At 40.3% G+C, this 27,272-nt stretch overlaps 1 protein-coding gene and 1 long non-coding RNA gene across 4 annotated transcripts in view; both read right to left on the minus strand.

The window, feature by feature from the left end:
• LOC309698366 overlaps positions 1-27,272 on the minus strand; it is a 310,269-nt gene that overhangs the window by 11,649 nt on the left and 271,348 nt on the right. The gene's annotated exons all lie outside the window — the stretch shown is intronic.
• LOC309698349 (CMP-N-acetylneuraminate-beta-galactosamide-alpha-2,3-sialyltransferase 1-like) lies at positions 142-23,489 on the minus strand. Of its 3 annotated transcripts, none has more exons than XM_082520719.1 (7): positions 23,357-23,489; positions 21,971-22,239; positions 21,487-21,683; positions 18,733-18,894; positions 18,468-18,513; positions 18,224-18,343; positions 142-607 (listed from the first exon to the last, which is right to left on the minus strand). In XM_082520719.1, exons 2-7 carry the CDS (start codon positions 22,220-22,222, stop codon positions 350-352), a joined length of 1,035 nt encoding a protein of 344 aa, XP_082376845.1. In that variant the 5' UTR covers positions 22,223-22,239; positions 23,357-23,489; the 3' UTR covers positions 142-349. The 3 variants fall into 3 exon arrangements, with proteins under 3 accessions (XP_082376845.1, XP_082376846.1, XP_082376847.1); XM_082520720.1 differs by lacking the exon at positions 142-607 and adding an exon at positions 10,688-13,111; XM_082520721.1 differs by lacking the exon at positions 142-607 and adding an exon at positions 12,994-15,148.

The raw sequence follows: 27,272 nt of genomic DNA on the forward strand, positions 1-27,272 counted from the left end.
TGGTGACACTGTCTGTGGTTTTGGAGATGTAAATGGCCTTTTCTAGTCCATAGGACCCCAAAGCGCTTTACACTACATTCAGTCATTCACCCATTCACACACTGGCGATGGCAAGCTACATTGTAGCCACAGCTGCCCTGGGGCGCACTGACAGAGGCGAGGCTGCCAGACACAGGCGCCACCGGGCCCTCTGACCACCACCAGTAGGCAAACATGGGGTTAGTATCTTGCCCAAGGATATTTGGCATGCAGCCAGGATGCAGCCTGGGATCGAACCACCGACCTTCTGATTAGTGGCTGACCTGCTCTGCCACCTGAGCTACAGCCACCAGAGTGAATGTGTCAGGTTTCAGTTAACGGACTCAGGCGCAGACCGGGACTCCTTACAGGATTTACAGATTTTATTTACACAACGACACCAGGTGATGCTATTTACAAAGTGCTGGAGGGAGGGGAGGGGGGTCCAGGGTTCCGGGGTATGTGAGGGAAAAGACGGGAATCTGACGTCCTCCAAAGGCTCTCTCTCTTCACTCCCCACACTGGGGAAACACCATCCACTCACTCGTCCACGGGATGACAGGCAGGCAGGGAAAGGTCCGGGATAGATCTGTACACAGAGATTATAGTTAGAGGCGAACAGACGGAACGAACTCACAGATCCTTATTTACAATCTACTGAGCGACTGACGCTGATAACTCAACGATCCAGCGACGAGTGACACAGTGCTGCTGTCTTAAATCGGCCTTGTGATTATCCCGATCGGCAGCAGGTGCGTGGGCCAGGGGCGGGAGCCCATAATGAGCATCGCCCCGGCAGGAGAGAGAGAGAGAGAGAGAGAGAGAGAGAGAGAGAGAGAGAACATGTTGCCTAATACAGAATCAGCTGGTGAGGCACAGGGACCATGACAGAATGTAATCCAGTACAGATGAGGCGTACTGGTCCAGGTCTGTGTGGGTGAACATATTCCAGTCTGTGTTTTTAAATCTGTTCTGGAGAACTGCGTCTGTCCCCTCTGGCCACACTTTAATTGTCCTAAGTTTCACACGTTGGATGAGTGGTGAATACAGAGGTGTGAGGAACAGGGAGAGATGATTGTCCAATGTGGGGGAGGGGTGTTTCTTTGTAAGCTCCAGCCAAGTTGGAATAAACATGGTCTAAAGTAGTGATGTGCGATACCACTGATTTCCTTTCCGATCCAATACCAAGTAATATTCATGGTGGTATCGACGATACTGATCCGATACCGATACTTTATACAAAAATGTATTTTATTTATTGTATCTCAAATTATAGCGTCATAATGATTACAGGACATCAGATTACTTGTTCTTATCACTTAATAATGTTCATCAAACCCAGTTTGCAGCACAAACTGGGTTTGATTTGCAAAAAACAGTGCTGATGATTCAATGAGGTTACTAAAACCAGCGTAAGTTGTCTCCACAAAGCCACCAGATCCTGCCAAAAGAACTACAATAGCATATCCTCATTAATACTTCTCTGCCACTGATGTCACTGTGATCTTTTATTTTTTCAACTCACAGTGATTAGGCCTTCAGTGAAACTTGTGGTATTTATTCTAACCTTGTGTGTCTTGTGTGTTTTTTTTATTGGGGCGACCGTGGCTCAGGGGGTTGGGAAGCGTATCTGTAACCGGAAGGTCGCCGGTTTGATCCCCGGGCTCTCTGTCCTGGTCGTTGTGTTCTTGGGCAAGACACTTTACCCTACCGCCTACTGGTGATGGCCAGAGGGGCCGATGGCGCGATATGGCAGCCTCGCTTCTGTCAGTCTGCCCCAGGGCAGCTGTGGCTACATCTGTAGCTGCCTTCACCAGTGTATGAATGTGAGAGTGAATGAGTGTATGAATGTGAGAGTGAATGAATAGTGGAATTGTAAAGCGCTTTGGGTGCCTTGAAAAGCGCTATATAAATCCATTATTATTATTATTATTATTATTATTTTGTTCTCATCCCGCAGTCCTCATCCCTCATCACTTGTCTTTATGGATGTCTCTGTGCCTGGAGTCTGTGACATTGTGTTATTTTTTTTCCCTTACATGCTTTATTAATGGAATCTATTATTTAAACATTTGGGCCATCTCCTCTAGCTTGAGGGTAGGGTAACTGGTAAATTCAAAGCTTTGCTTTTACACTCAGCTCTCTCTTTACCATGACGGACCAGTACAGCGTCTGCATCACTGCAGCCGCAGCACCAATTTGTCGGTCGATCTACCTTCACTTGTGAACAAGACCCAAAAATAAAATAGTATTATATTTTTTATATTTTTCTTATTTGTTTTTTGCAAGTGAAAGAACCATTGTTATAATTACTAAATAGAATGAAACAGTCTTGATAGCTGGGAATCGGTCCGCCAGGACCATTGCTCCTGGCCGCCGCCCGACTCACATTGCACCTGACCCCTTTGGTGCCTCCTGTGGGTGGTGGGCCTATGTCCCTTTTTCGGGCTGTGCCTGGCCGGGCCCCATGGACTAACGCCCGGCCACCAGACGCTTGCCCTCGGGCACCCTATCCCGGGCAGGCTGAACTGTTCCCTCGATGGTCTCTTCATAGGGGACTTCTCACCCTTAGAGATAGGGTGAGAAGTTCGGCCATTTGGGAGGGGCTCAGAGTAGAGCCGCTGCTCCTCCACATCAAAACGAGCCAGTTAAGAGGGGTTCGGGCATCTGACAAGGATGCCTCCTAGGCAAGTTTTTCCGGGCATGTCCCACCGGGAGGAGGCCCCCGGGGCAGGACATAATGGAGGGATTATATCGCTTGGCTGCCCTGGGAATGCCATGGTATTCCCCCGGATAAGCTGGAGGAGGTGTCTGGGGAGAGGGAGGTCTGGGCTTCTCTGCTTGGGCTGCTGCCCCCGCGACCCGGCTCCGGATAAGCGGAAGAAAATGGACGGGTGGATGGAGAATGAAACATTGGGAAGTAGTTATTTAATATTTACAAAACAGAAGTGTTATGTAAAACTTTTGCATTAAAACACACATTATGATCTTTGCTGATAATATGTTAGCTGATGCCTGTTCTCTTTCCATGATGGCAATGAAAGTTGATTCTTGAATAGGCCTAATTGGCATGTTAGTTCTCTCTTGTAAAATTCATATTTTTACATTTCAAGGAATTTTGGGGTATTATTTGTGCTATTTCTACTATGTTACTTAGATATAAATCACTTAGATAAGTCAATGTTTTTGCAATCACCAGCTGCTGAGGCATCAGCTTAGTTGAAAGGAATATTGACAGAGAAGGTGTGGATGCATTTTAAAGTTGCCAACGCATTAACTGTCAAAGCTACAGAGGAAAGGACTCGTAATAATGTGTTAAATTAGTTCTAGATTTGTACTTTATTTTGTGACCAGCAGAGATGGGCAGTAACGCATTACTGTAATCTGATTACTTTTTCAAGTAACGAGTAAAGTAAGGGATTACTATTGCAAAAACGGTAATTAGATTACCGTTACTTTCCCGTAGGAACACTGCGTTACTGCGTTACTAAAACCGTGATTTTTTGCGAGAATGTCTCATGACAGTGACGGAAGCGAGTGCGCCGTTAGTGACAACAGCTGTGTGCAGATCAACAATGGATCACGTATCAATTGTGGGAGAGAGTATGAGCGTGCAGCGTTGAAAGCGTGGAAGTACTGACCTTACTTTGAGTTTGATTCCATAAAAAGTGACAAAAACATTAGCGTCCATCGTGCGTGGGAAGAAAACTTCTTTTTACAGCGAAAAAAACCCCTAAACTTCCAAGCAAGCACCGAGTGCACAACGACGTAATGGGAAATTCACAGAGAAACTCGCGGATTCTTCAACTGACCGTGGCACACCTGCACCAGGGTAAACCTCCGCCTACCCTAGTCCTGCTTTACAGGTGAAAATAGAGCAACAGGACCGCTGAGTCTTTGACTTTATTTATTTTCTGCTGTGTTTTACTTGCATCTATTTGAAAGAGTGAGTGTAAACACAATTTTTTTTTTCTATGTGCTGGAATGTGCAGAAAATAGGTTTAAATGTTAAACTAACTTATTCAAGTCAGAGAATGTTGCATATAATTAACTTTTTGCCAGATGCATAAAGTTAAAAGATTAAAACTAATAAAACAAGTTAGAAAAGAGACTTTTCCATTTGATTACATTTTGTATGATGGATTATGTAAAAAAAGTAGAATTGGGCTGAAAGATCTATCACTTTATCACCTCTTCAGGTTGTAAATCGTGTTTTTAAAAAGTAACTAAGTAACTAAGTAATTAATTACTTTTGAAAATAAGTAATCAGTAAAGTAACGGGATTACTTTTTTGGGGAAGTAATCAGTAATTAGTTACTGATTTTCAAGTAACTTGACCAACACTTGTGACCAGTATGACTCATACTAGTGTTAGGTTGAAATTATTAAATGTTGCCATTATTGTACTTAAATTTGTAAGCCTTGCCTTAAACTGTATGCTCAGAGACATTCTTTTGTTTCTATTGTCCTCCCTAGCTTGTTGAATGGTGAGGGGGGCTATAGTGTAACTGCAGGCATATTCTATGTAAGAAGTGTGACTTCCTGGCCTTTATGTGTATGGTGAGACGGTTAAAAAGGCAGGGGTGAGGGGAAATGACCCTTTGTGATCAGCAGGAAGTCACACAAATGCACCCCCATCCACACACACTCACTCACTCACATACACACACACACACATACATACACACACATATAAAGTGCCTGACACACCACAGGGGGTTTTACAATGGGTGTTTGTGTAAACTTCGTGTCACACAATAAAAGGCTGCAGGGGGTGCTGGTTCTTTGGACTTGTTTGGCATGGAGGGCAGAAATGCTGTCGAGCGGTCCATGCTAGCATGTGAAAACTGATCGCTGTTCTGTCTTGTGTGAGTACAAGAAAACAATTATTAGAATACAATGTGCTAAACTTGCTTAGATGAGAGGGTCCAGCAGTATATCAGAGGAATAGGGAAGGATTTCTGTGTGTTTTGGTTTGGCTTAGCTGTAGGCTTGAGAGTGTGTGTAATTGTGTAGAGAGAAAGAAATTTATTGACACTGGGGGTTTGCCTGTCATAAAAGGAGACAGGAAGCTACAGTGGGGGATGTGGATGCTGATGCTTTAACCTGAATCTAATAAACGGTCATAATTGTTATAAACTTAGAAGTAGGTTTGCAGGAGACTCTCCACCCTATCTGTAAATGTAAGACAACAAGAGGCCAGTGGCCCAGTGGATGCAGAGTGGGGGTCTCAGTGTCTGTAATATGTTAACTGTGTTTTGTATGTTGTCTAAAGGATTTGGTGTAGACTGAGTGAGGAGATTACTTTTATGACCGGCAGGAAGTCACATACACAGAGACACATACAGTGGGGCAAAAAAGTATTTAGTCAGCCACCGATTGTGCAAGTTCCCTCACCTAAAATGATGACAGAGGTCAGTAATTTGCACCAGAGGTACACTTCAACTGTGAGAGACAGAATGTGAAAAAAAAAATCCATGAATCCACATGGTAGGATTTGTAAAGAATTTATTCGTAAATCAGGGTGGAAAATAAGTATTTGGTCAATAACAAAAATACAACTCAATACTTTGTAACATAACCTTTGTTGGCAATAACAGAGGTCAAACGTTTACTATAGGTCTTTACCAGGTTTGCACACACAGTAGCTGGTATTTTGGCCCATTCCTCCATGCAGATCTTCTCGAGAGCAGTGATGTTTTGGGGCTGTCGCCGAGCAACATGGACTTTCAATTCCCGCCACAGATTTTCTATGGGGTTGAGGTCTGGAGACTGGCTAGGCCACTCCAGGACTTCCAAATGCTTCTTACGGAGCCACTCCTTTGTTGCCCGGGCGGAAGACCCAGCCTCGTTTCATCTTCAAAGTTCTCACTGATGGAAGGAGGATTTGGCTCAAAATCTCACGATACATGGCCCCATTCATTCTGTCCTTAACACGGATCAGTCGTCCTGTCCCCTTGGCCGAAAAACAGCCCCATAGCATGATGTTTCCACCCCCATGCTTCACAGTAGGTATGGTGTTCTTGGGATGCAACTCAGTATTCTTCTTCCTCCAAACACGACGAGTTGAGTTTATACCAAAAAGTTCTACTTTGGTTTCATCTGACCACATGACATTCTCCCAATCCTCTGCTGTATCATCCATGTGCTCTCTGGCAAACTTCAGACGGGCCTGGACATGCACTGGCTTCAGCAGCGGAACACGTCTGGCACTGCGGGATTTGATTCCCTGCCGTTGAAGTGTGTTACTGATGGTGACCTTTGTTACTTTGGTCCCAGCTCTCTGCAGGTCATTCACCAGGTCCCTCTGTGTGGTTCTGGGATCTTTGCTCACCGTTCTCATGATCATTTTGACCCCACGGGATGAGATCTTGCGTGGAGCCCCAGATCGAGGGAGATTATCAGTGGTCTTGTATGTCTTCCATTTTCTGATGATTGCTCCCACAGTTGATTTTTTCACACCAAGCTGCTTGCCTATTGTAGATTCACTCTTCCCAGTCTGGTGCAGGTCTACAATACTTTTCCTGGTGTCCTTCGAAAGCTCTTTGGTCTTGGCCATGGCGGAGTTTGGAGTCTGACTGTTTGAGGCTGTGGACAGGTGTCTTTTATACAGATGATGGGTTCAAACAGGTGCCATTCATACAGGTAACGGGTGGGGGACAGAAAAGCTTCTTACAGAAGACATTACAGGTCTGTGAGAGCCAGAGATTTTCCTTGTTTGAGGTGACCAAATACTTATTTTCCACCCTAATTTACGAATAAATTCTTTACAAATCCTACCATGTGAATTCATGGATTTTTTTTTCACATTCTGTCTCTCACAGTTGAAATGTACCTCTGGTGCAAATTACTGACCTCTGTCATCATTTTAGGTGGGGGAACTTGCACAATCGGTGGCTGACTAAATACTTTTTTGCCCCACTGTACACAGTGCTTTGACTGTTACGACACACCCACATGCACACTCACTCATGTGCACTCACACATACACACAGGTACGCGCATACAGTCACTCACGTTCTCGCGCATACACACACAAACACAGAGTTTGCAGCACACCATGGGGGTTTTATGATGGGGTCGCTTCTATAAAGCTGACTATAACAAACAAAGGAGTGGAAGATTTGCAGAGGGACACCGGCCTTGCTTGTCTCCCCTTCTAGAAGATGCATGTTTAAATGAAGATGAATAAAGATGAATAAAGGTTTTGTTAAAATGACTACTGAGTCTGGTGCCGTCTCTGGATGCCCGAGGAATAAATAGAAACTGATTTCGTAACACTTGCTTTCTTCACGGGAATAAAGTCTGAACTAGAGGGCCTACTGAGGTGCAGACCCAACAGCTAGTTACAAAGTTTTTCAGTTTAAGACTATTTTTCTTGCATAATAATAGCTATTAACTACTGACTAAAGCGTACAATATGCATATTTCAGTGTGTGAGTGATTCAGCGGTTTAGTAGACAGTCAACAGTGACTCCAGAAACATAAGTCTCATAAATATAAAGAGGACTCTAAATAAGTGACCGTACCCTATTATTAAAATTAAAAGTTGTAATTATTTGTTTCGTGGGGTCCTCTCCTAAACTTCTCCTGAAAAAATGCAGGCATCGTCAGGAAACATTCAGTGTGTATACTTTATTCTGCTGGCCTCCCAGATGCATTATTTACAAAGAAAATAAACAACTAACTTATTCATCACTAAACAAAAATCTGTGTGCAGAACGCAAGAGGCTGAGCCAGCTTACATGTTAACCTCACTGTAACATCTCACGGACTGCCTCGGTAGGCCCTAGTGGCCTGCCTTTATATCCCATTGCCCCTCCCACTGGGCATAACAGTCATCCCTCCATCATTTCTTTCACAAAACAATCTTTTTTCCTCGGCTTATTTCCAGCTGTATTTCTACAATAATTCACAAATACATTTATAGCCACTTTCAGGCAGCCTACAGCATTTCATAATAAAAGAAAACCCAAACAAAAAATAATGCAGTTCATGTAACTCTACAAGTGTGCGCGAACCCACGATTTAAACCCCAGAACAGACCCCCAGACGTACCATCGTCTTGCCCAACTACTCGTGTAACTGACGATCACGGGGAGTCTACACAACCGGCTTTTTATTAAAGGTAAGTGGCAAAATATGTTGGCCGCAGCCACATTAACCCAGTGCGACGAGTGTAGAATCTAATGGTTGTTGTGTGTGTGTATGCACCCAGGTCAGCTGTCTGGGGCCCAGGGCGATGTAACTCCGTCACAATTTGTATGCAATTTATAACACGTAAATGTTCAAATCCATCAAAATATTGGGGGAAGAGAAAATGTATCCTGGCATATATCAGTACTTTAGGTACAGATATTTAATAGACACAGAGAAAGTTAAACTGTCCTCTGAAGACTTAAGGTTATTCACAATCTTATTTACATACAAATCCACCAGTGGATAGTGGAATTAAGATCTGGTGAATTTGGTAGTCAGCTTGGAAAACAGTCAGCCCATGTACAATGATGATGTGCAAACAAGATAAGATGACAGCATGACATTCCGTTCATTCCGAAACAGTCCTGCTAACCTATAAACATAAACATGTGCTTACAATACACCAAAACCAACAGTTTATGATTAGGCATGCTAAGGGGTGTTAACTCAATATTGGTCTCTGGTGACAGAAGATGGTATAGCATTGTGTGTAGAAAACACTCACTTGGCCACTCTAAGCATGTGCAAGTGTGACACCTACAAGTCTATGGTCACAGTTGTAATTGGTTTTAAATATTTAGTGATGTAAAAGGCGTTGTGGTATTGCACTTTTCAGTTAAAGTTATAAGGATGCAATTGGATGGCATCGCCACAAGGAGGAAGTAGCTCTGTACCTCAGATGAGGCAGAGCCTGCAGACCAAACACAACTCATGTTTCCTGTCTCTACTTTTATGTATAAGAACAGGTTAGTAGTTTGAGTTGGCTAACTGTGATGCACAAGGCAAGAAACTTTTTTCTGTCTTAGTTTAAAGGCCACAAATGTCATGAGAAAGTTTGTTTTCATTGAAAGAAACCGAACTCTCCTGCCATTCGCGATGGAAGCCGCAATTCCACTTGTAGTCTAAAGAGGTAGCCGGTCTTATTACACATTTTATTTTGTGGCAAATGTAGCTCCTAGATACACCTCTTCTATCCTGACATTACTGGTATGTTGACAGCTGATAAAGGTGGTTTCAACATAATCTAGTTTTTATTCTTTATGTTGTTATATGTATATAATCTGATGTAACTGTTTTTTGGGCAATTGTGGAATGTTTGTTTATTGTTTACAAATGTAATATAGTGTTGAATCTGTTAAGATATAAAGAACTTACAACAGTAATAATGAGCAGGTTAATCGCAGTGTTGAGATTACTGCACAGAGATATTGTTGATGCTGGACAGCAGTAGAATTTAGTTACAGACTTTTTGTAAATAAGGACACTGATATACAACAATTATATTGTAGATTTATACTTGTGAGGAAAACAAGGTGATCAAATGGGTTTAACATGTAAACCAGATTCAAAGTTATGTTTTTTGCTAGAAGAGGAATGTTTATACGAACGGAGAAGAATGGTGTGAAATTCTGTTAATAAAAAGACGAAGAAGAGCCTGCAGACCAAACGCTACTCATGTCTCCTGCCTCTACTTTTCTGTATAAAAACAGACCCCATTGAAGGCCTGTAACACAAACACTAAGCTAAGGGTAACTTGATAACCTACAATACTTAGTCTTGAGTCCCCCCCGACTGCTTTAAATGTTGCGAAGAAACTGGGAAACGGGTGCATCGAATTATTGAAACATGTCCAAACTTAAATAGTGGTGAAGCAGTAACACAGTTGTTTATTGTTCCACTTTCACAAATAAAGAATCACTTTTTTGTGCAAAAATACTATATAATGTATCTCAAACAATATTTTTATGAAATATTCATTTTGTGAAATAAAATTTAAGAAATTGGAACAAATGATACTGTTTCATGATTGGCTGCTAATAACAAACAGCATAAAATAAAAATTTAAAGGGCACATAAAATGCTACACATTTAGAGCCTAAATTACACCATTGAGCCCAGCTCTCAAAAACTGACATAGATTTAACACTGTCTGTGAAGCTGGATTTAAGAAATAAGTGCTTAAAGTCAAAGTTTTACAAACATATTTAGGTGACATTCTGTCAGCTCAGAAAGGCATCATCATGTGGTTGGAGGGGGGTAATAGTACATTAATTTATGCTAGTTAACTAAAGAAAACTAAAACTAAAGTCAATTTAAGGAGATAAAATTTGGGCTGTCCCTAGCTGCAACAATTAGTTTTATGTTAAGAAACAAAGGTTATACTGTTCACGTTCACTCCCGTTCACTCTGGTCTCGTAAGTTGCTGTTCAATGGCTGCACTCAAACTGAAAAATCCAGCTGTTAGCTGTGATATACTAGCTTTTCTTCCAAACACAACTAAACAGTTTACAACATCACAAGTTATTAAATGCGTATCAGGTGCGGATCTAGAGAAATTTTGGCATGGAAATCAAAAGAGGTGGCAAAATCAAAGCCTTTTTTTTTTTACATATAAGCAGGTGTTACATCCTGTAATGTGCATTACATATGGTTAAAATACATCAAATGCAGTAAGTATACAAGCTTCATATAAGTATAGTCTATAACTTTATTTTCTTTAGCCCAGATAATTAAACATTTCACTAACATAAAACGTGAATTTTTATGTACTATATAGCCTTATAATAATTATAATAAATAAGTATGTAGCCCAATATGTATAAAATCAAGAAATCTACACATCATGAGGTTCATTTACAAATACAAGTCTAACTACAATTTCACACTCTTTTGTATTTGAAATAAGGCTTCTTCTCAGGCCTAGGTTTCTTCTGCAGCTTTGTGGAAGTGATGTGCGATACCACTGATTTCCTTTCCGATTTACTGATCCAGTGCTGATACTTTGTAAAAAATCTTAATGTGTTATTGTATTTCAAATTATATCTTCATAATGATTAGAGGACATCAGACTACTTGTTCTTATTGTTTAATTATGAAGAATTGTCATATAGAAATAAAAAACCTGAAGTTATCAGTTAGCTATTAGAACACATATATCGTGTCATTTAATATGTATATGCTTGCCTGGACATTTCATCAAAAACATTCAACATTCACACTTTCCCTCATTCATAGTAGTGCTGTGCTACACTACAAATTTTGGTGTCGATCCAATACCAAGAAAATACAGGGCCAGTATTGCAGATGTCCATCTATCCATCTTTTTCTGCTTATCCGGGGTCTTGTCCGGGGGAACACCAAGGCATTCCCAGATTAATGCCCGAACCACCTCAACTGGCTCCTTACGATGTGGAGGAGCAGCAGCGCTTCTCTGAGCCCTTCCCAGATGGCTAAACTTCTCACCCCATCTCTTAGGGAGAGGCCAGCCACCCTTCGAAGGCAGCCCATTTCGCTTGTATGCGCAATCTTTTTCTTTTGATCACTACCCACAGCTCATGACCGTAGGGGGTAGGGACGTAGATCAATTTTTAGAACATAACTCCCACAATGAATGAGGGAACACTGTATGTGATACTAATTATGTAATATCATTCTTGACTATTTTTGATTTTACCTTGATATTTCACGTTTAGAAATGTTTTTTGTCTTGTCTTGTTTGGTATTCTTATTTTCAGAATACAGTCTCACATATGTCGATTTACAGTTATTTTTTCACTGACTACTGTATTAATACAACTGATCTGAAATCACTCAAAAAACCTAAAAACCGAATAGGGAAAAAGTGATATATTTTTATGTAAAAACCACAGACATGGTTACTGAATTATTTTCACAACTTGAAATGCAAATATAAAGAAATAAAAACCTATGCACAAATTTTGTAAACAATAAAGTTATACACAACAATTTCCCTAAAAATGCAGCCACTGCATCTGGCAATCACAAACAAAGGCAGCCAGTATATCACTGATGCAGAACGAAAACAGCAGAGCAGTGGGTGCCAACGACCAACTCCCAGACAACAGCCGGTGTCAGCATAGCCCCTCCCAAGAACCCTCAATGTCTATATGTATTTAAAATTTAAAGGTGGGCACAGACAAACAGCCACAGCTCCTATACCCTATACAAAATGTATTTCCGGGAAGAGTTAGTGAAACAAAATAATCAGCTGTCTTATTGTGTCTTGTGATACAACTTACATACTCTTTATTGCACAAGGTAGTAACAATCGATATTGTTGCATCTGTCCATCATCAGCTGTTTATTTTTGTTTTTTTCTTCTGACCAGCTTTCTGCACCACCTTTTCAACATCCTAATAATGATTACCACACAGTTTGTATGTGCAAAAATGAAATACATTCTTTGTAATTAAAAGCGGATTAAGTCTGATTTAAAGAATAATTAGTGGATCAACACTAGGCTGCTTAAAAAGTGTGGAAGGGCAATAGAGAATTTAAGAATATTTTCTTATTACAACTAGTAGTTTTCAGTTTACTTTTAGCTAACTATCATAATCTTGATGCCTACTCAAAAGAAACACTTATCCATCTATCCATCGTCTTCAGCTCTTATGTAGTTGGGTGTAGAGGAGAGGAAGCTCAATGCTATTTCCACTGTCACTGGAAGAAGGTACACCCTAGTCTTAGGACAGACAACTTTTCACACTCACATTAACATCTATGATTTAGAAGCACTAGTAAACCTGAAGACCTTGTCTTTGAATATATAAAAACACACCATGAGAATCAATTTTATAAAAAGAAATCTGATGACTCCTCTAAAGATAAAAACACTGAAGCACAAAATAAATTATGTTAACAATGAATTAAGCTGTACTGTAAACATTGGATTTAAAAAAGAGGAAGGGGAAACAAAGGAAAAAAATTAATGTCCTTTATACAATGTGATTTTCTGTATTTTGTGTAGCTGCTGAATAAGATTATATTCATATGTTCCTGGATGATATCCAGTTCCAAAATTTTGCTCTTTGATTTTTTCAAAGTAATGGCCCCAGTTTCCATTGCTGTCTGCTCCAAACCCAAAGACGCTGACCTGGACAAAAAAAAAAGTAAATACATAAGAAATAAATAATGAAAGTTAAATTTCAATATGTCATATAATTTCAGCTTTGTCACAAGAGCTAACTGAACTAACTACAAAGAACAGAGGCCCCCAACCCCCGACGGCAGCCTCAGACTCGCAGAGCTCAATACCTTTTTGCTCAGTTGGAATCTCACCAACAAACTGGATCACCTGCAGTTTGGTGGTGAGAATGTCTGACATCCTCACAAACCAGCCTCAGTCAGTCCGACTTGACCATTCCCCCCAGGGCTGCATTTTCAGCCCCTGCTGTACAGTTATGATTGTACACCAACCCATCCAAACAACGTCATCATCAAGCATGCCGATGACACCACTTTGGTTGGGCTCATGTGTGTTGGAGATGAGACCGCATACAGGGAGGAGATAGAGAACTTGTCCCACTGGTGTTCAGCAAATCATCTGAAGATGAACGTCCTTAATCCTTTAAGACCTACCATAGAACCAAGTCCACCAGAGCTTATCTTTATAGTTTTACATTCTGTAGTGCCATTTCAAGTTCCTATACATCAGTACAACCGTTATAGCCCAAATATTAATAATATGTATGCATTAAGTCCATAGTAACTACATAAATTGCCAAAAAATGAAATAAACTACAAAAAAATTGAAAATCTTTTTCCTGCGATAGTTCGCGCTGAGGTCTATTCCAACGTAGGAAGTGTTTTGAACAGCTAATCGGATCGGCAAAGTGTGTTTCTGGAATATTACGTTTTTGTTGCTGCAAATGCTTTTTATGCAATTTTTGCAAAGCTATATGTGGAAGGAAACCGTGACCTAGGGCAAGCTGATGGCATAAGATGTAAGTACAACTCCTCCGGTTTCATATGCAAAAAAAGTTATTGCGCTAGCTTACGTGGTTCCAGTTCTACAGCGATTTAGAAATAGTTATGCAAAATGGAGCGCGCCCACTCCAACGGGTTTTAAAGGGTTAAAGGAAAAGAACTCACAAGGCACAGAGAGGTCCTCACCCCTCTGATTAAAAACACAGAACGGCTGGAATCTGTCCCCAACCTCAGGTTTCTGGGCACCCACATCTCTGCTGATCTCACCTGGACCCAATACACCAATACCCTGGTAAAGAAGGCCTAACAGTAGGAGAGCATGCTCTCCATTGAGGGCTACAATTGAGAACAGGAAGGTTGCACAGAGTGATTAACACTGTCAAAAAAGAATCATTGGCTGCCTTCTGGCACACCAGGATGCCAATAACAACAACCTTTATTTGTCACATACAGAGTACAGAGTACAACATGTAGTGAAATGTTTGTGTCCGAGGTGCGGACAAGCTGCAGACGTAGCTGCGCCATTTTACAGCTTGGTTTTTGTTTTGTTTTTTTAGCATGTGGGGTCTAGCCAGGACCATTACTGGGAATAAAACTAGCGACTCCCGTTCCAAAGGCAATAACCCCCTACCCACACCTCACCAATCTGAGCCACATTCTTGATTTTTAGTTCACAAAGACTTCTCATAACCACTCCTGAAACTTTGAAGGTTTTAGCTTTTTATACAGTGAAGTTACAGGAGGATAAAAAAAAAAATCAGGTAAAATGTCCTTCGCTTGTTAAAATAATCCCGTCCGATACCACGTGAGAATAATAAATATAACATTTTCTGTTGTAACCCTCAAACTGAATGGTAATGCTGTGGAGGTATGTAATAACAACAGGGGAGGTCTCAGTGTCTCACTCCAACTTTATTAACTGACTCTCAGAACTTCACATATAGTAAGCGCCAAAATCTCCACCTCAGCACTTCCCTTCAACTTGGGTGTGAGTGGAGCCACCTGGTGGTCCGCTACACATACCCCGCCCTGAACACACAGTCAGGTCTCTATTCAGTCCAGGACCCTGGGCCTAAGCAAACCCGAACGACTGAACCTGGGAGGGAGAGAACAGGCAGAGGAAGGTCCATCCCATGAACGAGGCTGGTGAAGGCGAGCAGGAAAGGCAGGAGGAGGCTCAAACGCCGGTGGTTCGGGGGTAGTTCTGGGGGGAAAATCAGAGTCTGTCAACCCCATCGAAGGAGGGCAGCCACGGCGAGGGGCCTGGGCTGGCACTACATTACTGTCCGGAAGAACATGTGCAGGTTTAAGTCTGTCAACACACACAGTCTCCCTTCGACCCCCAAAATCCAAAACAAAATGTTTCTGGCCCGGTTCGATAACCCTGAATGGGCCGTCATACAGCGGCCGCAGCGGTGTCCTGTGGGCATCGTGCCTGACAAAAACAAACTTAGCAGTCTCTAAAGTCTTTGGAACAAAAGTGTCAGGCACGCAATGGTGCACCGGACCAGGAACCCGAAGCGAGTACAAAAGCGGGTTGAGAGATAGCACCGATGGATCGAAGCAGGGAGGAGGATTTTCAGGCAAGAATTCTCCAGGCATGCGGAGGGGCTGACCAAACACTAGCTCAGCTGGGGAAGCGCCGAGATCCTCCTTAACCGCATTTTGCACAGAGAGACAATGTATTTATAGGAATGTGTGGTGTAGAATAAACCGCAGTGGGCGTGTGTGTGGTTGGAGGGTGTATTTGCAGTGTTGCCAACAAGTAAGGAAAATCGCTTTTGGCTGTCCTAAAAGTCGCTAGAAGTTGCTAAATGACATCGTCACAAGACTCCAGTGACACCAGAAAAAGTTGCCAGATTTGTCGCTAGTCGCTTTTTTAGGGGGAAAAAGTCACTAAGGGGATTTGAAAAGTAGCTAAATTTAGCGACCAAGTCACTAAGTTGTAGTGATGGGATTTCCGTCTCTTTTTAGAGAACCGGCTCTTTCGGCTTGACTCACTAAAAAGAGCTGGCTCTTTCGGCTCGCAACCGGATCTTCAGGTTGTTTTGTTGCTTTAATTAATTATTAACAGCAATATAAAATTATGCACAAAAGGAATTACTAATGTAAAAACAAAACTGTGGTTTTATTTATATATGCTTGTATATAAATTTATATGGTGGCTCCTAGAGACAAATCACATACAAACTCCAAAACACGTACAAACTCCAAAAAGCACGTACAAACTCCAAGACACGTACAAACTCCAAAACACATTTCTAGCGTTAACTGAACTTCCAAAACAGAGCTACCTAGATCACTTAAATTACACAATTGAAAGCATATGTGTATTGTTTGTGTATTTATACACAAGCACTCATATATATTCAAATAATTTTAAAAAATGTTCATTTACCTGTTACTACCACACACCAAATCCAGTCATTGGTACTTCCTGACTTGCCACTAGGTAACAAAAGCTCAACACTGCCCCTAGCATCCTGGAGCACTTCTATTGTGCTTTGTACGTGTTTTGGAGTTTGTATGTGTTTTGGAGTTTGTACGTATTTTGGAGTTTGTATGTGCTTTGTCTCTACGAGCCACCGTAAATATACTTTTATTTATTCAATCCACATAAAATGTAATAAATAAATCATATAATACAAAAAAAACTACATTTCAACTTTTAACCATTTAAATTTTCAGCTTTTCCTTTTAAACAAATTTAAAGTGGAACAAGACAAAACACTGAAAAAAACCACAACACAATTAAATATAAATATGAAAAAATATGAAAACAAAAAGAAAATGCACATTCTCCGTCATATGGACCTACATGAATAAACTTTCTGAATCCTTTATCGTCCACAACTGAAAATAGTTGTGGATAATCACTATACCTTTCTAATGTGACGTTGTTGTCCCTGGCTCTCTTTCTCTCTCCCCCTCCCGCTCTGTTCCTGTGCTACTGCGAGTGTAACTACCGCCCCCCTCTTCCCAGCGCAAAGCACAAGGCTTGCGTGTGGAGTGAAGCGGAAAAAAAGTGCGAGAGAGGGTGAGAGAAAGAAAAGAAAAAACCACGGCTCCCAATGAGGAGCCAGCTTGTGTCGTTCACTTCAAATATTCTCTAAGAGCCGTTTCGTTCGCCACCGACACATCACTACTAAGTTGGCAACACTGTGATGATCTTCTAAAACAAAGGGGGGCCTAGCAAAAAATTTTGGGAACCACTGCTATAAGGATTTACTATACATGTGTTGGGAAAGTCAGCATCACAGTATACTTTGTTTAATTTCAAACAGGAGAAAGAGGTAAACAGCACATTATCATTCTTACTCTTTGGTCTTTGTAAATTTTGATTAAACAACAATAGCACACATCCCGTACATGCTATTGCTATTTATAGTGGTTTAACCTGTCAAGGACAAAAACAAAAGAATTCTGCATCAAAGCTTGAAATCATAGATTTCCTGGATTGGTGGCATGATAGTTAGTGCTGTTGCTTCACAGTAAGAAGGTCCTGGGTTCAAATCCACAATCTGGCTAGTTTGCAGTTGTTTCTCTTTGGGTATTCTGGTTTCCTCCCACAGCTAGAAGTCATGCAGTTATTAGAGTTAGGTTAATTGGTGATTCTAAATTACCCGTGAATGTAAATGCAAATGGTTGTTTGTCTCTATGTGATAGACAGATGAGCAGTCCAGGGTGTACCCTGTCTTGTAACCTATCACTTCAGGGTTATTTTCCAGCCCCCCTGCAACCAGGATAAAGATAGGAGGATCGTAGTTGTTGTAGAGCCATTCACTTTTTATGGTAACCAGACTCTAGACATTATGTAATATGAAGACAACATGTAGTATTTAAGTGACCACGTTGTATTGGGGTAAAAGGTTTTGAATAGTGTTGAAATAAAATGACAAAATTGTGAAGGATTCAAATATTCTAAGAACTCAACTTACTTCATCTAAACATGTTTCAATCGCATTTTATGAACACAAAATGCACAGGTTTATTGAATATGAAAAAGTTGTGTTGATTTAACTCAGTTGTTTAAGTTTCTGCGAAAGCAAAACAATTGCGTGCAACCAATGTCCACTATTGAATTAAGTAAATCCAACATGGCCTTTTTTGTTAGTGTAGATCCAAAATAATGCAATCAAAGATGTAATGGACAAAAATAAAATTACAATTCTCTGGGGGGGGGTTTTAGCATAGTTGGCAGTTATGGCATATGTACTTATTGCACAGCAGTCCTTATTGCTTCACTGGTATTTCTTTGACTTTTGGAATATTATCCTACCTCATCACAAATCATCAAGCTCAAAGCCAAAGCCATGAAGCCAGTAGATGGATAAGCACCCTTCTTTAGTAACCAAACTTGATGAACGTGTTTCATGAAAGCCGGATTGAGGATCATCACCTGGTAATTAAACATGGTCATTTATTCTGCGAATAATGCACAATATAATCTTTTAACTAAATTATATTTGATATATGAATATACAGTTTGTCATTTTTGTTAAAATATAGAATAATGTACTCACCAAATTCTTGTTGGCTAGGCTCTGTTTGTTTAAATCACCATTTTCTCTGTTGGAAATATGCTTTTACGTTAATGGCATATATGCTAGAAAAGGAATTAATTAGCAATTATGTGATTAGAATCATTTAACGCTAGATTCCGATTGAAATGATAAATGCACACAATAATGAATTTGTTAAGCTTTTCACAACCCTAAATATTCAAGTGTACTAAATATATATTCTAAATACAAAAACATAAAAAGGTAACAGCAATGTTTGAACTACCCAACGTTCTCAAGGAGCCACAAAAAATCCTCCATCTTGAATGGAAAAAACACAAGGTGAGTGGTGTGGTCCAATAAGCTAGCAGTCTCTGGATACATGACACGATGAGTTGTTTTGGTACCAACATCCACTTCAAAGCCTCTGGTCGGCCCATAGTTCATTCTAAATTATACATATTTAACATCATGCAGTTAAATCATATTTTGTGAATAGAGTCAATACAACAACATTAGGGGTGCAACGATACTCGTATCGATATTGAACCGTTCGATACAGTTCTTTCGGTTTGGTACGCATATGTATCGAACAATACAAAATTTTTAATTTATTTTATCAACTTTTATTCTGACGATGCAGTCTGTGTTGAGAGCTCAGGGGATGAGATGAAATGAGATAGCCTTTATTTGTCAGTTGCAGGCCTTTTGCCTACAACCAAGATGACAGACCTTGCCGACCGTACATACAATACAAACATCACATTGGGGAGACAGGTCAGGCCAGGTAGCGAGGAAAAAAACATCGAAATGTGTAACACAAAAGGATAATACAGGAATGCACAGGTATCAACACACCATAACACAATAAACACAGACAAGCAACATGGTAAAGTGTTCCAGTGTGTACATCTGATCTGGGACCGCTGCAATCTTCGACTGCGCCTCCAGCTGACCCGATGTCCACATCATGGGGGAGGTAAGGGTTGGAGGTGGCGTTGGATAGGGAGAGTAATGCGTCAGTGAGTGCTTACCAGTATCAGTATATGTATGTGTGTGTGTGTCCATAGTTCAGCTGAGACAGTGTCCTTCGCCCCGCCAGGCTAAGTAAACAGTCTTCCAGCCAACCCAGGTGGCCTTGTAGGGAATGGGAAGGAAAAGACTCAACACAGTCGTTATCAGGGAGTTTTTGTTCAGCTCCAGCCTTGAGCCCACAGCTGGCGCCGAAGGGGTAGCCGCATTATGATGGTGATTTTTCTTTTGCAAACAACTCATGAGAATTTCAAGCTGTTTTTAACACTCCGACACTGGTCTCTCAATCTCCCGTTAACTCATTCACTGCCAGCCATTGGCAGTGAATGAGTTAAACCCATTGACTCATTCACTGCAATTGACGGCTATAGACGTCAATGGCAGTGAATGAGTTAATAGCTGCGAGTTTCTCCATGATGTTATTAGCCATCGATTCTGTTCGCTCTTTTGCTCACATAGCAGATTCTGAGACCTCACGACCGCAGCCAACTGATCCGAGATGTAATCCAGCTTCCGCCCAGAGATGTTGTTCTGAGTTGATTCTTTCCTGATGTAATCCAACATACATACGCTCAGAGGTGTTATTCTGAGCATTCACTGCAGTCGTAAGCGCCTCCAAGCTCTTAACCATGCTGCCTTCAGTGAGTCCTTTCTGAGAAGTTGCACCTGTCGTTCCAATCCCAGCGGGCAGCCTTGTGGGGGTTTGAACAGCCGGTTCCGCTCTCTTAATTCTCCGATAAGCCAGGGCCAAGCCAGCTCCGATCAGCAAGAACCCTGTTATCATGGTTCCGAACAGGTAGATATCTTCAGCGTCCTCGATCGACAGTCCCGCCAGGCACACAATCCTCTGCCACCCGTCCATCGTGTATCCGGCAGGGAAAGTCCCTCCCGGGAACTCAGGTTCTCCCGAGCCCAGACTTCTCGTTAAAGGGTGTCAATAGCTTTATCTTTTAGGTTTTAGACACAGACTGTGAGAGAGTGTTCCAGGGAAAGTAATGCAAAAAAGACACGAGACTAGACAAGGACATAAGAACTAGCAGGGAAGATAGGGGAGAGGAGAAAAAGTGCGTCCGCCTCCTCCGAGAGCCAAAGAAGTGGATCTGCGTTTGACTACTCCGCCTAGGCTGCACTGTCGAGCGCAGATCCACTTAGCGCAGCGCAAGCTAGCAAGACAGAAGCTAAGCTCATTGCAACATGGCAAATTAAACCTCCCCCACCCTCATTCAGATCTGGCCTTTGGAACTATTTTGGTCTTCATGTGAAGTATGACCCTGAAGGTAAGCGCGTCATGGACAAAAGTAAAACGGTATGTCGGATGTGCCACGCAATGCTCAATTACATGGGTGGGAACCATGCTCGTTAACGTGTTGACGCCGTCCAGCCCCACGCACGGGGCGATCCGCGGTAGCTCGTTAACGGAGATTTGCCTTGTTGTGGCGTTAACGTGATTTCAGATTAACGCTGACAGCACTAGTGGGAACACAATGAATATGACTGCACATTTACGCCAACATCATCCTAGTGCAAAGACAAGTGGAATCAGACAAAAACAACAAGCACGCATGCTACAAACTTTACCCGAGTCATTTAGACAGCCGTTAGCACATGATTCTCCTTATGAGCACCTGATATGTTTAATATGCTGCTGAGAGTATACCCCAGAAGAAGCGTATAGTATAGCTTTTATTTTGGAAAGAGCCATTTCTCTGTAATAAACTCTCTTTTCCAAAGATGGGTGATTTCTCGATCAGATAGATTTATTTTTTTATTACTTTGTTGTTTCAGCAACATTAAATTTAAAAACTGTACTTTTGAGTTAAAATATATATTTATAATTTTAATAAATGACAAATTAAAAAAGCATGAACATTTTTTTGTATCGAAAAAATATCGAACCGTGTCACCAAAGTATCGAACCGAACCGTGAATTTTGTGTATCGTTGCACCCCTAAACAACATAATAGTCAACTCTAAGTAAAAGTGAATGTTTGATTGTATTCTATTTTACCTTATTACGAAATCATGCAAATCAATCAGAGGTCCATAACGTGATCCATTCAAATTACCAGAATTCCCCACTACAGCACAAATCCTGCAGCGATCAGGCCTGGGTTCTACATCTTCTGAAATGATCGGTAGCATCTCAAACACCTTGTCTACTGTTGCATTGAAGAAAGCGAAGTCGTATTTTTCCTGCTTTATTTTCTGACAGACATAAGAGAGGAAAGTTAATAAAGTTAATGGAACTGGTAACCAGCAAGTTTTACACTTTTTTTGTCAACATTGAATATATATATATATATATATATATATATATATATATATATACATATATATATATATATATATGTACATATATATATATATATATATATATAGATGGATATCTCACACGTTCCAAGTATATGTTTCAGTGGCTCCAACAGTTGGAAAAATATAATGAAATGCAAAGTTAATCAACATTTGTTTTGTTTAGTGATCATTTAATTTACCTTCCACCAGAGGAAATCATTCTCTGAGATGCTGTGTTTTCTTGGCAAAAAGGGTTCAGGAGATGCATCAATCTGTTCCCTAAACCAAGGATCACCATCTCTTATACATTTGAGACAGGAACAAAAGCTCGACTTCCAGGGCCCAAAGGAGTAAACAGATAAATTCCATGAAGGACTGAAAAACATAGGAATCACTGCGATGCACAGGAGTAGGGAAATAAGAACCCCGGATTTTTTCTGTCTGTAATTCATCTTTAATGAAGAACAATCTGTGGATTTAGTGAGTGGAGAAACATTCAGGTGAGTAAATCTAAGAATGTAGACAATGTTACAAAGAAGCCTACAACAAAACACTATCCACCGTTTCAAAAGCAACCTTGGTGACATAATCTGGGGACGGCATTGCATAATCAGTGCTATATGTGAGGGGTTTATATGTGTTAACTCATTTAAAAGACATTGCCTTTCTACTTAAATAGCATAACATGACACCCAGTAGAAAGGAAAACATCTTGGACAATGTTTATTTAATATAACATAGAAAGACGCTTTTGTCACGGCTGGGGCGGCAGTCGTGTGGAGGGTGAGAAAGGAGGATCCAATAGCAGACAATGGCGGAGGTGCAAGTGGGTTTTATTTACAGTGCACAAAACCAAGGTGTGGGCAGAACCGAACATAAACCTAAACTGGGAAAACTAATACAAAATGGAGGACATGAAGCGAGGAGCAGAGAGACACGAAGAAACATGGAATAATGCAGACTACGCGGGAAGTTCACAGAGAAACACAGATGACGCGACGAGAAGCACAGTCAGACACCAACTATAAATACACACACCAGGTAATCGGGAAATGGTACACAGGAGGGGACACAGCTGGAACTAATGGGCATAACGAGACAGACCTATAAAGTAAAACAGGAAACACCCAGACTGTTTTACAACACAAAACTCGGGGACCCGTACAGAGCACAGAGGGAGACACAGGTAGGGAAAATAAACACGACACCCAAACCCCAACAACCAATACAAATCAGAATAACTAGAAAATAATAATCACAAACTCAAGGCGCTGGGTCACCGACCCAGGACCATGACAGCTTTGAAAATATTTGATAATTAGATTGGTTCTTATAGTGTTCTCTTCTGATCTATCAAACCACCAACATTCCACTTAGCAGATGACCTGCTCTACCTCCTAAAAACTAAATGATCCTATTAACCTGCTAAAGAATCAAACAGAAAGACACAATTCAGTCACACTATAATGCTAACATGTTTTTTAAATTTATATATTTAACAACATCTGAATAAGTTTTTTTAAGAGGTTCTATAAAGCTTGTCATGAGTAATTAATAGTGTTAAATGTAATTATATTTTCTCTTACCTTCAAAAGTAAAGGAGGTAGAAAGCAGGCAGAGAGCCTGTGAAAGATTTGAATTGGTGAGCTACTATTCAAATAGTGGGGTTTATTTTTGGTTCTAGGAAAGCTGAATTGTTTGGGTTGTTCTCAGAATTGAGAAAAGAGGAAAAACCTGTCTGTTAACTGTGCAACAGCCAGTGTAGTATTACCTGGGAGGGTTTATTTATGATCTGTTTAACCCATGAAAACCATACATGGAAGGAAACCATGTATCCATGTCAGATTATTTTTGATATGAGCTTATGAATGTAGTACCATAAATAATGAGAAGAAGAAGAAGCAGAATATCACATGATTTTATTTGTATTCATTATTATTATTATATTTCTTAATATTATATATAATTTAATGCTAGATGGGAAAATGAGTTTCATTCAGTTTCATTTTTGAAAATGATGAATGACTGTTATTATAATTATATTTATTATTTTATTATTGTTTGCAGTAGTTCACCTGTGCTGAAGCTGATGTGATCTACTCCTTTACCAATTCTAATTGGAGTCATTCATACCAGTCATCTCTTGTATAAAAATTGATGCTTTTTGAAATGTTTTAGAATGCCATTCAACCTCTATACACAAACCAGAGGGGAGGATTTGTTTGTTTTTTAATTTTTCATGGTACAAGATGATACTATATTATTAAGAAGGTACCAAAGATGGTATGCTACATTAATGGAGAGAAAACCTCCAGATTCAGACAGCCTCATATGAGCAAGCACTTGGTAACAGTGGGAAGGAAAAAATCTTATAAGAAACCCTCTGCATTGAACTAGACACATTACAAACTGAGGAAGATTAGGAATAATAATTTTTAAATGCAACGTGGTGCAGAAACACCACAGAAATCTTGATAACCTCAAAATTCTTGTGACCATGCAAAGTTTTTCACTCAAAAACTACTCTACCTACTGTATTCTACCTGTATGTGTGGATGTGGAGCAAAGCTTAGAGACGAGCAGGAACACCTTTCTTGTTTAGGGTCAAATTGGTTTGATGTTTGGAGGCGGGCAGTGACGAAATTATAACTTGACCCAAATGCATGAAAGAAAAATGATTTTTTTAAGGATTTTGCTTGGCTAAAAGTTCCATACGGTGTGATTCCTTTGTCATGTCCTTAATAGCACGTAATATCCTTTTTTGCATTTTCCTGTGGAAAAACAACAATCTCATGCTTACGAATCTCATGAAAATAACACAGAATAGACATTATGAATAAATACAGTCACAATGGTCAAATGTGACTACCTGCTCCTTCACACACACACAGGTGTACAAACAGGTACTCACAGACACACACTATCTTGGTTGGCTGCTGCCTTTAAGCATCTCATGTGTTGTTGGCTTTGTGTGCCACTCAATAAGATTCAATATTTATTATTTACTGCTACCTATGCTTATGTTGGTTGTTGCTGTAGTTTCCCTTCTGTGCTGTTTTCCTGTTTTGCAAAGCAAATAGAGAAGCAGATTTTCAGTGTCTTTTCTCTCTATCCCTCTTTTCCTCTATTTTTCTTTCCCTCTCCTTCTGTTAACTCTCTTCCCAACTTCTCTTTAGTCATATTGTTTCTCTTTTCTGTCCTCGAGTTCTGTCCTTTCTGATTGTAATAACTTCAAATAAAAATAAATTATAAAGAGCAAATAAACTATGACAATCAAGTGGACCAATATAGCAAAAGGTCCACTTGAAATAATATAAAACTAAAGTAAAACAAAATAAATGAAGACAAAATAAACAGCTGTAGAAAAAAGCAAATAAAACATTAATGCCTTGACAAACTGCTAAAATACACCACATGCAAATACAAACCAGTTCTACACAAGTCTGCACCAGTTCCAGTAAAGACAAGCTTATGCTTGCCACAGTAAAGTAACAGTGCAAATCCTATTCAAAGCAAAACAAGCAAGCAGAGCATGGCTATTAAAGGTTTCACTGTGAAGCAAGATTCATAAAAAAAGTTCTGTGTCACAGAGGTGGCTGCCTTTTTTACAAGGGAGAAGCATTAGGGTAGCCACAACAAGCTTTTATACGGTCTGTAGTTGATCATGGTACTGCATGTAAGTTAAAAGACTTCATCCGTGATGAAGTCATGAACCAATAATTTTTGATTACTCAGTAGATACTTATTAACGATGCATTTAATTCTCACAGCTGCCTGTGTGGCAGGCAGGAGTCTGACCCAAATGCAGGACTCATAAACAAAGGTTAAACTATAAAACAAAATTACTGCAGAATTTAAGGAAGGTATAAAAACAAAGAAACAAAATCAACAAACCTTCAAAGAGGGAAAATGTGAAGGAGGACATGACAAAAGGCAGAGGGAAACTGAAAACTTAAATATAAATAATGGATAATGAGAGGATATAAAACTTGAACCAAAGTACAAGAGAAAAAAACCCAGAAAAAGTCAAATAGGAAAAGAAACTCAAACTTGACCCTGTAGACTGTGACAGTAATAATGTTTTGCTTTTTTATTTTTTTGAATTTCAGAAAGTTGAAGATGTCCATTGTTAAATCCTCCCAATTCTTTGAATCTTTGGACTGAAGGAAGGACAATACTCGGTGTATAAATGCTCAATCAACAGTCTTTTATTCCATACAATTCAACACTTTATGAGCATAAACCATCCGGATGAGGAGACATGCATGAAGAGGGTCACAGCAAAATCTCAAAATGGTGGAGGGTTACTCAAACTCTTATAGCCTCTGATGGCCCCCACCTAGTCGTAAAAACCTAAACATACATACTTTCTATCTCCCAGTGAGCCTGAGTTATGACCTTGGCTCCCTGTTTTTCTGCTTCCAACAAAGGTGGGGGTGAAGCTCCTGTGGAATGTGCTCTGTGCTCTCTGCACACAATATTCTCTCCTTAACTCGGCAGTATGAAATGTTTGTTCAGAGTTCGTCATGCAAAGTTAAAGGCATGTGCCTATTTCCACATGACGCTGTGCACCACGTTTACAGGAGATGAATTGCAGAATGGCAGATAGTCAGATTAACGGTATTTTGTCTCTATCTTCAGGTTTTACATGCTTACATTTACACACGCAGTTACTGTCCCTCTATTTAGAAAGGCAGAGGCGTCACGGTGTGATTATTTTACATGTTGTTGTTTTCTGTCCTGTGTAATAACATTCAACATTGCTATCAATACATTTTTCAAATAATGCCTCTCTGTGCAAAATGGGTTTAAAAACATGAACAGCTGTGGGATACTGTTTGTCTGTGATTTGAACCAAGGGAACAAATCCTGGCAGGATCAGCCTGATATTATTCATATCCCACTGTAACTTTACTGTATAAAGAGCTAACATCTCCAAAATGTCAGGAGTAGTTAGTCATAGAACTAAAAATCAAGAATGTAGGATACTGTTTGTCCGTGATTTGAAGAGCCCAGCGCCTGCTCTCGACGCAGGGAAAACCAATTCTGCAGGGAGACCTACCTTTGCACTTGTGCAATTGAAGCCAAAGGGAAGATATGCTTCAGAAGTGCGGGCCCCACACTTTGGGAAGGTCTGCTCTATAACAAGAAGTATGGTGTGGCTTACAGCAGTATCATGATTCACTCATTCACATTATAGGCATAGGATAACATATGATAGCATAATAATCTCACACCATGAAGAGTCCAGAAAGCTGCATAAGGCTGTCAGTATATTTCATATCTCCAGGGCTTTCTGGAAATGTTCCCACATGTCACTGGTGTGTAATGATGCAAAATAGTAACCACAATTAAAGTTAATCACATCTACAACAGAACTGCTGCAGATAGATATTAGCAATAATGGCATGGTATAAAGGTTTCCAACAAAAAGAAATTTAAAAACGTACAATTTTGTCAATATTTGTACCTTTTTGTATATTAACAACAAAGGTAATTATA

Source organism: Aulonocara stuartgranti (assembly GCF_965226115.1).
Source record: "Aulonocara stuartgranti genome assembly, chromosome: 22".
NCBI classification, from domain to species: Eukaryota; Metazoa; Chordata; class Actinopteri; order Cichliformes; family Cichlidae; genus Aulonocara; species Aulonocara stuartgranti.

Excerpts from the sequence above, each read along its gene's own strand:
- LOC309698349 (XM_082520719.1), bottom strand. The coding sequence starts at position 22,222 with ATGAATTACAGACAGAAAAAATCCGGGGTTCTTATTTCCCTACTCCTG. Across the intron at positions 18,514-18,732 it reads TGGCTCCTTGAGAACGTTGG|AGAAAATGGTGATTTAAACA; the intron begins GTAGTTCAAACA and ends TATTTCCAACAG. Across the intron at positions 18,344-18,467 it reads GCCTAGCCAACAAGAATTTG|GTGATGATCCTCAATCCGGC; the intron begins GTGAGTACATTA and ends TTTAATTACCAG.